Source organism: Oryctolagus cuniculus, chromosome 2 (assembly GCF_964237555.1).
Source record: "Oryctolagus cuniculus chromosome 2, mOryCun1.1, whole genome shotgun sequence".
NCBI classification, from domain to species: Eukaryota; Metazoa; Chordata; class Mammalia; order Lagomorpha; family Leporidae; genus Oryctolagus; species Oryctolagus cuniculus.
Genome location: NC_091433.1, coordinates 199,167,844 through 199,179,905, shown reverse-complemented (window position 1 = coordinate 199,179,905; position 12,062 = coordinate 199,167,844). Strand labels below are relative to the sequence as shown.

General features: G+C 55.6%; 1 protein-coding gene across 22 annotated transcripts in view; it reads right to left on the bottom strand.

Moving 5' to 3' along the window:
- The window catches only part of MYT1L (myelin transcription factor 1 like), a 440,164-nt gene that overhangs the window by 102,748 nt on the left and 325,354 nt on the right, over nt 1–12,062 (bottom strand). For 17 of the 22 annotated variants that reach the window (XR_011386785.1, XR_011386786.1, XM_051838143.2 and 14 more), the window contains one exon: nt 293–1,255. Coding sequence is in view for 20 of the 22 variants with exons in the window: in XM_051838143.2 (XP_051694103.1) it covers nt 293–1,255 (963 nt within the window). In the remaining 2 variants the exon portion in view is untranslated. The remainder of the gene's footprint in view (nt 1–292; nt 1,256–12,062) is intronic. The other 5 variants (XM_070069474.1, XM_070069485.1, XM_070069482.1 and 2 more) reach the window with 1 other exon arrangement.

Sequence of the window (12,062 nt, the reverse complement as noted above, 5' to 3'; positions counted from 1 at the left end):
GCACATCCGGGCTCATCCGCCCCAGACGCCGTGTGTGCTAACCCACGCATCCCCGAGTCCCGTGTTGCTCAGATGCCCTAACGACATGGCATCAGCTTCCCCCGGGCATCTCGGACAAACCCGCTATTTGCTCTCCTGAAACACAACCACTAAACGGACTTCTGAAGCCAACTCCAGGGCTGCACGGGAGCTAGGATTCCGCGCCCACCACGCTTCCTGGGCAGCCCAGCAGCAGCGCCTCCTACGTCAGCTCACGCTCTCGTGAGGCACTTACGTTAGGTAGAAACATTACCTTTACCATAGTATGGCTTTTTGACATGGCTGTCACTGGCTTTGGGCTTCCTGTCCTCCCCGGCAAGCTGTCGTGGAGACTGGTCCTCGTAGGACCGCAGGCTGTCCCGCCTGCCGGCCTCCATGGCCATCTTCTCCCTCATGGCCTTGGCCCTCTCCGTCTCCAGGGCAATGGCTTTCTCCAGGAGGGTCAGGTTCCCCTTGGTCATGTCGAACACCTCTTCTGACCTGTCGGAGTTGACGGAGGTGGTGTCGTCATCCCGCTCGCGACACCCATCCTCCTTCGCACAGCTAGAGAACGTTCTCGACCGGGGACTCAGCTGCTCCTCGAGCCTCATGAGGTTCATCATGTCCGAGTAGCTCCTGTCGGGCGTCCTTCCCGGGAAGTCGTCCTCGGGCCGCGCGTGGCTGGGCGCCTGGCCCCTCTCGGGAGGGCTGGTCTCGCTGAGCTTGCGCGCCAGGTCGAAGCACTGGTTGCGCAGGCACTCGAGGCTGCTCAGGCACACCTCCTCGTCGCTCTCCTCCACCATCTTCTCGGCGAGCCCGTTGTTCATGGGCTTCCCCAGCATGACGTAGTTCATGCCCCTGCCGTCCTGCGGGGGCACGCTGTCCGCGTAGCCCCGGTCGCTGATGCTGTCGGAGAGCACGACCCCGTGCCCTTGTGCTAGCAACTTCAGGGAGTCCACGGTTTCCCGGACGACGTCACTGTCCAGGTCTAGGCTCAGCTCGCTCTTCCGACCCAGGTTCTCGTTCTTGTCACTGTCATCCTCCAGGCTGTTGGAGGTGTTGCTGTTCATCTCCGACTCGGTCCTGGCCCGGTACGCGGCGTCCTCGGCGATTTTGCCGAGGTTCAGCAGCGACTTGGCCACGAGTTCATCGTAATTGTCATACTCATCGTTGTTGTTGTCATCCTTCTCCGTGTCCTGCAGGATGCGCGTGCTGTGACAGTTCATCTGATGGTCGTCTGCGAAGGAAAGAAAAAGACAGAAGAGAAAAAGAAAAGAGAGAAATGGCTGGAAGTTCAGTTGCGACAGCAAGGACAGCAAGTTAACTGCAAGTGACGCTCTGCTCCTCACGTAACAGAGCCCCAAGTCCCACTGGCAGCAGGCTGGAAGAGCTGACCTCAGGGAACAGACCGTGCTGAAGAGCCAGGGGCCAGCTAAGACATGTGCTGTGCACTGCCAACGTCCTCGGCTAATCACAAACCAGCAAATGTGGCGAGCATCAGGGCCAGACTGCGGTTTCTCACTGCCTCCATCCTCTGGGACGACTCACTGGACGCACACCTTAGACCCACCCTGGCCCTCGGCCGTCTAAGCGGCCGTGGACTTGAGGAGAACGCTCGCTCGCAGCGACCCCGCTGAGAGTGCAGATTCTCACAGTGGCGCTCAGGCAGCGCAGGGAAAAGCGGCCAGCAGGTTTCTGAGCGACACCCACATCATAAGCACATCCTGGAGTGAATAAAGTTAGAATCTCATTCTTTGAGACCACTGATCCCGACACAAAATAAAAGCAACAGGAATTCCACAGGAAAGCTCAGAAAGTAAACCTGATGAGCTGTGCTTCTCACATGCGTGTCTACCTGTAGGAGGCAGTGGGAGGGAACAGGCAAGACACGGCTGATGTCTTGAAACAGGCTGGGGATGAGTAGGCACCAGGGACACACGCACGGCGAGCTTTGTGCCCATCCACTGCCCAGCCTCGGGAACACTGTGATGACCTGGGAGAGAGCACTGGATCCCACCAGAGAACTTGGGGACTCTCCTTTAAAAAGACTGTGTTATAGTGACATGAACCCCTGACGTCTCATCTGAGACATACTGTTTCGTACTCAAGGAGTACGTGGGACTCTATTCACCACGGTACACAAATGTTACTGTGTGTGTTGCAAAACAATGATGAAAGGTTCTAGGGGTCGGCGCTGTGGTCTAGTGGGTAAAGCTGCTGCTTGCAACGCTGGCACGCCACGCTGCAGAGCAGGTTCAAGTCCTTCTGTTCTGCTTCCAATCCAGCTCCTGGCTAATGCACCTGGGAAAGCAATGGATAAAGGTCCAAGTACTTGGGTTCCTTGTCACCTACATGGGAGACCCTGACAGAGTTTCATGCTCCTGGGTTTAGCCTGGCCCAGCCCTGGCTGTTGTGGCAATTTGGGTGAGTAATCAGCAGGTGGAAGATGGATCTCTCTGTATCTCCCACTCTCTGTTATTCTGCTTTCAAATAAAGGAATAAATAAATATTGGGGCCGGTGCTGTGGGGTAGCAGGTAAAGCTGCTGCCTGCAGTGCCGGCATTCCATATGGGTGTTGGTTCGAGACCCGGCTGCTCCACTTCCCATCCAGCTCTCTGCTATGGCCTGGGAAAGCAATGGAAAATGGCCCAAGTCCTTGGGCCCCTGTACCCACATGGGAAGACCTGGAAGAAGCTCCTGGCTCCTGGCTTCAGACTGGCGCAGCTCCAGCAGTTGTGTCCAATTGGGAGTGGACCAGTGGATGGAAGATCTTGCTCTCTATGCTTCTCCTTCTCTCTCTGTGTAACTCTTTCAAGTAAATAAATAAATCTTTTTTTTTTTAAATAAATAAATCTTAAACAAATATTAAATGGCTTTCAAATGAATCTTCTCCCTTGGATGGGATTTGACTAACTGCAGGTCATTTTCCTGTCTCTTCTTTGTTTCTGTTTTAAAAAATCATAATAAGGATTGTTAACATTCATTAATGATTTGAAGAAGTGAGGTCTACCGACTCTGTTGACTCAGAGCTGAGATGTGAAGCCTCTAGTGCTTTATGGATTTTATGCAGAAATGCTTTTGTTAGTGGAAACAGATTTGGAGCTCAATCTAGCAATAATAGAAAGTAACATCCTGTTATCCTATACTGAGTCAAAAACATTTAAGATTTGACACACCTTCTAAACATCAGCAAATCAAATTCATTTATTAGGCAGAGAGCATCAATGACTGTGTGAGACCAATGCCGTCTCTCTCTCTCTCTGGATACTTCCTGTAGGTCGTCTTCTCTATTGTCAGGGCAAATGCATCCCCAAGGAGCAGACAGACAGAACAGGAAGCCCGAGCCATGGGTGAGATCAGCAGTGCTGTGGTGTGCTCACCCGCCTGGTGCACCGGCGCTTGGCCTCAGGAGTGAGCTGTGAGGGCCTGAGGTCACTGCTGCTCCAACATGTTCCTGGAGACGGGCCATTCTCCTCAGTCTATGCACCTCGGGAGAGTCCTGGAGACGGGCCATTCTCCTCAGCCTATGCACCTCGGGAGAGTCCTGGGCTATGATCACAGAAGTGTTCCGGGGTAGCCCGGCTGCTTTGTCGCTGCACAGCAGGCTTGGGGAGGTCTAACAGTGTGCAGCAGCGCAGCCACAGACAGACCCTCCATGTGAGCACAAGGACACGCGTGTAGCATGCTGATGTGTGTTGGGAGGTAAGCTGAGGAGACCAGTCGGTTCGAGTTACCATTTTCGTGGTTTCTCTGTGGAAGTCCTCCAGTCATCAAGGGATTTGGAAAAGGAGGAAGTAGGGAATGTGGTAGAGAGGACAGGAAGAAGCGCCGGTGGTCCCTGCCCTCTGCAAAGGCCCCATGCAGCCCGCAGTGGAAAGGGTGGGCTCCACACTCTGCACCCTCAGCCCCGCCAGGCCTGCACCTGCCCTTCTGCATCCTGTGAGGTGAGCAGGTGTGTACGTCCCCCAGTCAGGGACCAGGTACACCTGACTCACGAGTTACCTTCTCCCAAGACACTGAGACACAGAGGACACCTTCACACAGCTTCTCTCGCCGTGCTGATGTGTGAAGCTGGGAGCCCCAAAAACCGGGAGGATGCCAACTACCTCCAAGGGGTTCCACGGCAAAGCTGAGCAAGAGTGCACTTGGCTCACGGCTCTGCCAGCCTCACAGGTGTGAATCCGAAACCTGGCCCAGTGGGCTGCCGACCCCCGCTGTCAGTCTCGGCTCACCTGCATGGCCCCAACCTCCTGGAGGTCTCTCCCCAGGACCCTGCGAGTGCCCCGCACATGTGGTGGCCACACCCCAATGCCCTGGTCCACAGAGCAGGTACCCAGTACTCTGCACACGTGGTGGCCTCACCCCGATGCCCTGGTCCACAGAGCAGGTATCCAGTGCTGTACACATGTGGTGGCCTCACCCCGATGCCCTGGTCCAGAGAGCAGGTACCCAGTGCTCTGCACATGTGGTGGCCTCACTCCGATGCCCTGGTCCAGAGAGCAGGTACCCAGTGCTCTGCACACGTGGTGGCCTCACCCCGATGCCCTGGTCCATGAGCAGGTACCCAGTGCTCTGCACACGTGGTGGCCACACACTAATGCCCTGGTCCACAGAGCAGGTACCCAGTGCTGTGCACATGTGGTGGCCTCACTCCGATGCCCTGGTCCAGAGAGCAGGTACCCAGTACTGTGCACACGTGGTGGCCTCACCCCGATGCCCTGGTCCATGAGCAGGTACCCAGGAGCCACCTGGCATCTGGCCATCTTACCACATAGCATCTGAACACATAGCCTGCTATGTGCATGTCTCTCCTTCAACACTGTAGTGCCACATTGGCTACGGCTTCATGACTGACAGCAGTGGACAGGGACTGGCAGGTGGAAACACCCTGGTTTCCCAGCCGTCTGTCCCTCGGATGCTTCTCCAGGATGCAACTCCGCATTCGCCCAACATCTGGTCACCATGAGAAGCCACAGGCAAGCAAACGCACAAATGAGTTAGAGAGCACAGAGCAGCCAACAGCAGGAGAGAACAGGGCAGGGCTCTGCAGGGCAGTGCAGTCCTGGCCACCTCCCTCTGTCACAGAGCCCACTCTGAGACACGTGCGGTGCCTTCTGGGGGCAGAGGAACAGCCAGGTGAGCAGTCCTCGCGCTGTGCAGCACAGCAGCTTCCGCCAGGAGCTGTGCTCACCTCGGAGCCCACAGGGGGTGGCGGCCTGGGTTCTGGCCATGCCCTTCATCCAACACTGCTCCTAAGTGCCACTCGCCACACTCAGCAGTGCCATGCGTAGCCTAAAGACCCCTGGGATCCCTGACTGAAGCCTTCCAGTTCAACACAAGGGTGAGAGACTGGACAGTGAGGTGGAAGGCAGAATGGGATGCACTGTCTCGTGTGGCCGGCACCCCACGTGGCACTGTGTCCCCTCAGCTCCCGTGTTCCAAAGACATCTCTCACGGCAGTGCTGTCTGTCTCTTCTCCAGGGCTATGGAAAGAGCTTATGCTCCCGATTCAGAGTGACTTCCAGGCGCTGAGTTTGGGATGTGTTCTCACGGCCCTCCTAGCATGAGTAGGAGACACCATGGCGGCTCTCCCAGTCAGCCGTGGCTTCCCTTGAACCATGGGTTACTTGTGCAAGAAGAGCTGCAGAAACAATCCACTCAGAACTCTCAGGTCACCTGCGGAGGGCCTCGGGTCAAGGGGGGATGCAGCCCCGCTGTCTGACGCTTCAGGTCTTCTTTGCCTTGCTTGGCTCTCTCCCTCCCTGTCAGAACTTGCACAGTCTGAGGACTGGAGCAGTTTCGCAATCACGTGTTTCCAAGACCAACAGATCCAAGTTGAGCAAGTGTCTCTCTGCCTTCAGCAGGAAGGGTAAGTCCTGGCCTCAGACCCTGTGCCACAGGGCTGCTTGGGTGGGGTGCACAGGAAGAGACAGAACTACAGCTGGGGAAGGCGGGGCTGCCGCCTCCACCGAGTCCCAAGTGACAGATTCCAGGTCTTTCCTAAGCCTTTGGGGCCTGGGTTGTGAGCAAGGGCAACTGCCTCTCAAGGTGCCCATGGTCTCCCAACTCATTTGCTTCTTGTTCTGCTCCACCAACGTGGACCTGCACTAGTTCTGCCTTTCTTGTGTAACTCTTCCAGGGCATCTTTCCACCACAGCCATTCCTCTACAGTCCCCGAGCTTCCCATGCTGCTCACAGCCCTACACAAGAGCCCAGGCAATGCCTGTGAGTCCCAAGCAGGCAGCGCGGGGCAGCAGCTGGCGGGAACTGGGCGCAGATGGCGCATGTGTCCAGCGGTTTTCAGATGAGAAGGCGGCGCTCCGGGGTGCCTGGAACATCACTGCCCTATGTTTTGTAAAGTCCTCCTCAAAGACTGCTCTGTAAACAAAGTGCCGACGCTGCCTCAGGAGCAACCTGCCTGCACGCGCACAGTAACACAGCAGCCACAGGCACGTGACCCAGCTATGGGGCCTCCCGGCTGTGCTAACTCAGGGCTCACGTCTCCCAGAGAGAAGGGGCCGGGGCAGCCCCTCCATGGAAAAGAGGGGCTATGTGTGGTGAGAAAGCTATACCTGGAGAGATGACAGCCGGGCCAGGCAGGACTCAGAGTGGGGACGACAGTCTCACAGGCACTTCGGTTGTGCCCACATGGGCGAGGCCTTGCTTATCACTGGGCAGATGGCTTTGGTTTATGATTTGCAATTGCCTAAAACATATTCCCAGCCCCCTTTCTGAACGGCGTGTTTCTTCCCTGTGGCTGTGTCCAGGCGCCCCTCGCTCACCACGAACGCCTCACAGCCAGCCGCCCCACCAGCCGGCCGCCAGCAGCCCTGACTCACTGTATCTGGACCTTGGCATCTGCTGCCATCTTCTGCTCTCTGCCTCTGGAAATCCACCTGCTGCGGGCACCACCTCACTGCCGTCTCCACATCTGAGGAAGCCGTCAGCTGCCCCTCACACATAGGAAGACCCGTCCCCCCAACACACAAACACACAGGGTCACTAAGAGGGCAAGCAGTCTGCGTTCCCGTCGCTGCCCCACAACTCCCTTCAAGAGCAAATGCATGTGAGGACAAGCCAGGTGCCCCCGTCTCCCCATGGATGCTGACTGTCCAGAGAACAGTGACCTCCACAGACAACCGGATCTGCTCTGGGGGATCCACCCAAACCCAAGGCTCTCCCAGCAAGGCCACTCATCTCCCTTGTGAGATCCCATCAGCACTTTTGTTCTCCTGGGCCAAGTACCAGCCTTTCTAGAACTCTCCATCAAACTGGAAAGGGACAAGGGAAGAGGGAAAGACACCTACCCCTTCTGTCAGGTCACAGACAAATGCTCTGACTGCCCCAGTTCTGCAGCCTGGCGTGGGAGGGGAAGAGCGAGGCTCATCTGTTCATCTCACAGCCACTTGCTGTGTCACGCTGCAGCTGACCTGGGAGCAGAGAGGAGCTTCCTGCATGATGGAGTTCCAGCGCAGTCATGGGGATGTCAGGTGCAGTCGAGGGAGGGCTCAGCAAGGCCTCCTGGAGAAGGCGACCCTGAGCACACCCCTAGAGAAGGGGGCGGCCCTCGGGGCAGGGCGTTCCGGGGGAGGGGCCAGCACAAGCAAACGTGGGGCTGGGGCTCTGTTGGCTCCAGAACAGCCAAGGGAGCACGACTGGAGGGCCTGGAGAGGGTGGGACAGGGGCACGCTGGCTGCTGGGGGTGATGAGGGCAGGGGCGTGACAACGGGACCCTGTGTAGAATTCACAGGGGTTTCTGTGTGAGGCACGTTGGAGCTGAGCTGTCCACTGGCAGAGCACTGTGCACAGGGTGGAAGCTCCCATGGATCCCGCAGGGCCTCTTGGGTCCTCGGGAGACTGCAGAGCTCAGCACCTGAACACAGGCGCACAGTGGTTCGTGGCCTCCCGGGGCCGCGGCCGTTCTGGCTTTCTCTGAGGGCATCTCCAGGACAGCCAGCAGCAACATCAGTACTGGCTGTGCCCTTGAGTGACTAAGGAGGGCGGCTAGCGGCAGGCTCTCCCTCCCTGAGGCCCATGGCCTAGCAGTGACCCTCACAAGTCCCCCATCTCACAGCTGGGCCGCTAGCCTGCACCTGCCACACGGGTCTAGCATGCGGGCAAGGCCTGGGGGACTCAGCCTCCTGACCGAAATGCTGTCCACGGCACGTATGAAGCTGGCTTGAACATAGCCCTATGCCGAGCGTGGTAAACCCAGGGAAGTAACCGTGTGGGAACCGCCTGTGCAGAAACTGTGAGCCATGCTCTTCAACTTGTGTGCAGCCATCTCAGCGACCGCACCACCTCCCGACATCCTGGGGGCCCTTCTGCACGCCCTGTGGGGAACACGGCTCCTGGGAACTGGGGGTGCTTACAAATGGACACCCATCACCCCTGCCTCCCAGAGCGCCCAAATGGGGCCACCTGCACCTTCTGCCTCCATCTCTATTGCCCCCTCTCTGTGTGTCTGTCTCTACCTCTATCTCTCTGCCTGGGTCTCTGTTTCTCACACACTGGCCGACATATCTGGACCACCTCGAGTGTCACTTGTATGCTGCAGCCGGTGCTGGGACCTGGGAGCGGGATCAGGAGTGGGGAGGATCCATGGAAGTTATGGCTCTCTGCTTTCCAGGAGGGTCTGAGACGACCGTGGCTGCTCACACACGTTTGCTGGGCTGTGAGGCACTGAGCAGGTCATCAGGGCCCTTGTCCTCCTTTCTGGCCATTCTAGCCCAGCAGAGAGAGCTGGGCCTGTTCCAGAGCACCCACGAGGCAGCACCACTGGCTTGTCCTCAGGTCGAGGCCCTCAGCTTCCACCTGGACCCTCACAGCCTCTGCCACCATCACGACTCCTAACTCTGACCTCTGTGAGGAGCCACGCCCTGCACTTCCACGCCCACTTCTCTTCCACGTGTCCTCTTGGACTTGGGAGTCTGCAGAGCTCCTGTGTTCCCACGTAGTGCTGTGCCCTCAGCACACGTGACACACACGGGGCTCTGAAACAAGCTGCCACACGACGCGGACTCAGCCCTGACGCCATCACGTGTCTGCTGTGTGCAGGAGGGGCCTTTGTTCAGGGCCACCAATGAGCAGATCACGCCAGAGTCACCCTCAAATGCAACTGTACATCTGTCCAGGATTTTCCTACGCTACAACTTCCTTAGGCTGTGACAGGCTGGGAAGGTGGGTGAAGCGTAAGTGCCAGGACCCAAATCTGAGGCCACCCTGGGGCAAGTGAAGCCAGGTGACTCAGGCGACACAGGACAGCCAGTGCTGGAGCCACACCTTGTCCAACAGCACACTGCTCGCTGGGCACCAGCACTTGGCAGGTAACGCTGCTAAGGACAGAGCAGATTGAAAGAGCAGACCTACTATCTTCCATGCTTGATTCTGCGTTATTGCTAGAGAAAGATCGTCTCTTGTACTTGATGCATGTCCGCGTGTTATCTGCATTTTACACGGACATCGCCATCTCCGCCTGTTTTCTGGGTTGTACTGAGATGACTGGAAATGCAGGGAATATAATTACAGAATCTGCTTTGCGGGGGAGGTGCAGTGTTGATCACGACCGGTGCCCAGAAAGGGGCAATTTGGTGCTACTCCCAGTCGTGCCTGCACACAACTTCCCTGGAGCAGGTGAGGTGGCTTTGGGGAGAGGTGACTACTCGGTGGTCAGATCTCACCCCACTCTCCCGCCTGCTCACGCCGAAGCCTCGCATACTAAGTGGCAGCTCTGTCTCCGTATGGGTCTCAGAGCTCCTTGCTTTTCTGCCGACTGCAGGAGAAAGCTCATTCTAATTTTCAGTCTGTCTGCAATTCTGCTGGCTCCCCTCCATGGGGCGTCTCCCATGGACAGCACAGAGGCTCATCAGCGTGGGGAATGTGGTCCCCAAGGGTGCCAGCACACGCTGCCTGTCACTTCGGCTGTCTCCTCTCATAGACATGCAAGGCTGCTTGTCACAAATGCTCAGGGTGCTTCTGTAGTGCAGGCCCAGTGTGTCCCCGCCTGACAGAAATACCATCAGGTGGCAGGCGCCTGGGAGGAGGGGTTTTCAGCGGGCAGGTCTGCCACAATTTCCATCAGAGTGAGCCGAATTGCTGCGTGGAAATGCCTCACACACAGAACCATCTCAGATTTCTCAGGGTCGGCAGTGAGGACGCAGCCCCAAGTCAGGACCAGCAGAGGCCACAGTGAGAGCAGTGAGGCCTGAGCCTCCAGGGACAGTTCAGCAGCCCTCCTGCCACAGCAGCTCCAACAGAGGACAAAGATGCCCAGTGCGCTCACGGATCAGGAGCAGCCCTTCCCTGCTCCTGCCGCTGGGCCTCGGACCCCTGTCTGACCAGTCCCCTTTGCTTTGCCTGGAGCAGAGGGTGCCTAGCAGGGCTGTTCTCACTCATCCTCAGACAACGCAGGCTACCTGACATGAGGAACACGCTGAAGAGAGGAGAAGCACTGCCTTTGACTTCACGCCTTGTCTGAGACAGTCCTCAGAGTCAGTAAAGAGAGGCAAAGAAGGGACTCTGCTTTTACCAATTAATTCCAGCACAGAACATTCTAAGGGAGGGCTGTGTGGCCAGCTGGGCACAACACGTGGAGGGGCGTTTAGTCTGAGATCCGTCACGCTGCTCTTCCATGGAATTTTCATTCCTACCTACCGAGAGAAGCATGTATTCTCAAAGGATGTGTGCACACACACCACACACACTTGGGCTATACACACACATCACACACACACATACACAGGGTGCATACACACACCATATAGATACACAGGGTGTGTGCACACAGCACACACACACACACACACACACACACACACATGGGATGTATATACCACACATCACACACACATACACAGGGTGTATACATATCACATACATACACAGGGTGTGTACACATATCACACACACACACGGGGTATACATACCACGTATACACAGACATGGCGTGTACACACATACATCACACACTCACATACAAAGGGTGTATATACACACCACATACATACACAGGGTGCGTACACATACCATGGTTACACACACAGGGTGTGCACACCACACATACACAGACACGGGGTGAACACACACATCACACACACACACATACACAGGGTGTATACACATACCACATAAAGATACAAGGTATGTACATATACCACACATACACATGTGGTATACATACCACACATAAACACACAGGCACGTGGTGACACACATATCACACATACACACACATACTCAGGGTGTATACATACACCACATACATACACAGGCTATGTACATATATCACACTTAAACACACATGAGGTGTACATACCACACATATACAGACATGGGGTGAACACACACATCACACATACACACACATACACAGGGTGTATACATACACCACATACATACACAGGCTATGTACATATATCACACTTAAACACACATGAGGTGTACATACCACACGTATACAGACATGGGGTGAACACACACATCACACATACACACACATACACAGGGTGTATACATACACCACATACATACACAGGCTATGTATATATATCACACTTAAACACACATGAGGTGTACATACCACACATATACAGACATGGGGTGAACACACACATCACACATACACAGGGTGTATACACATACATACACAGGTTATGTACACGTACCACACATATCAACACATGCTGTGTATATACCACACATACACACACAGACACAGGGTGAACACACACATCACACATACACACACATACACAGGTTGTATACACACACCGTATACATACCGGGGGTGTGCACACATACCACATATACAGACATAGGGTGTATACACACTACACATTCATACACAGTCACAGGGTATGTACACACACCACACAACACACACATAGGGTATGTACATACACACCACATGAACACACAAACACAGGATGTACACACACACCCCACATATACACACATAGGGTGTGTACACATATCACACATAGCATATGTGCATACATACTACACATACACACATGGGGTTTGTATATATACACTGCACATATACA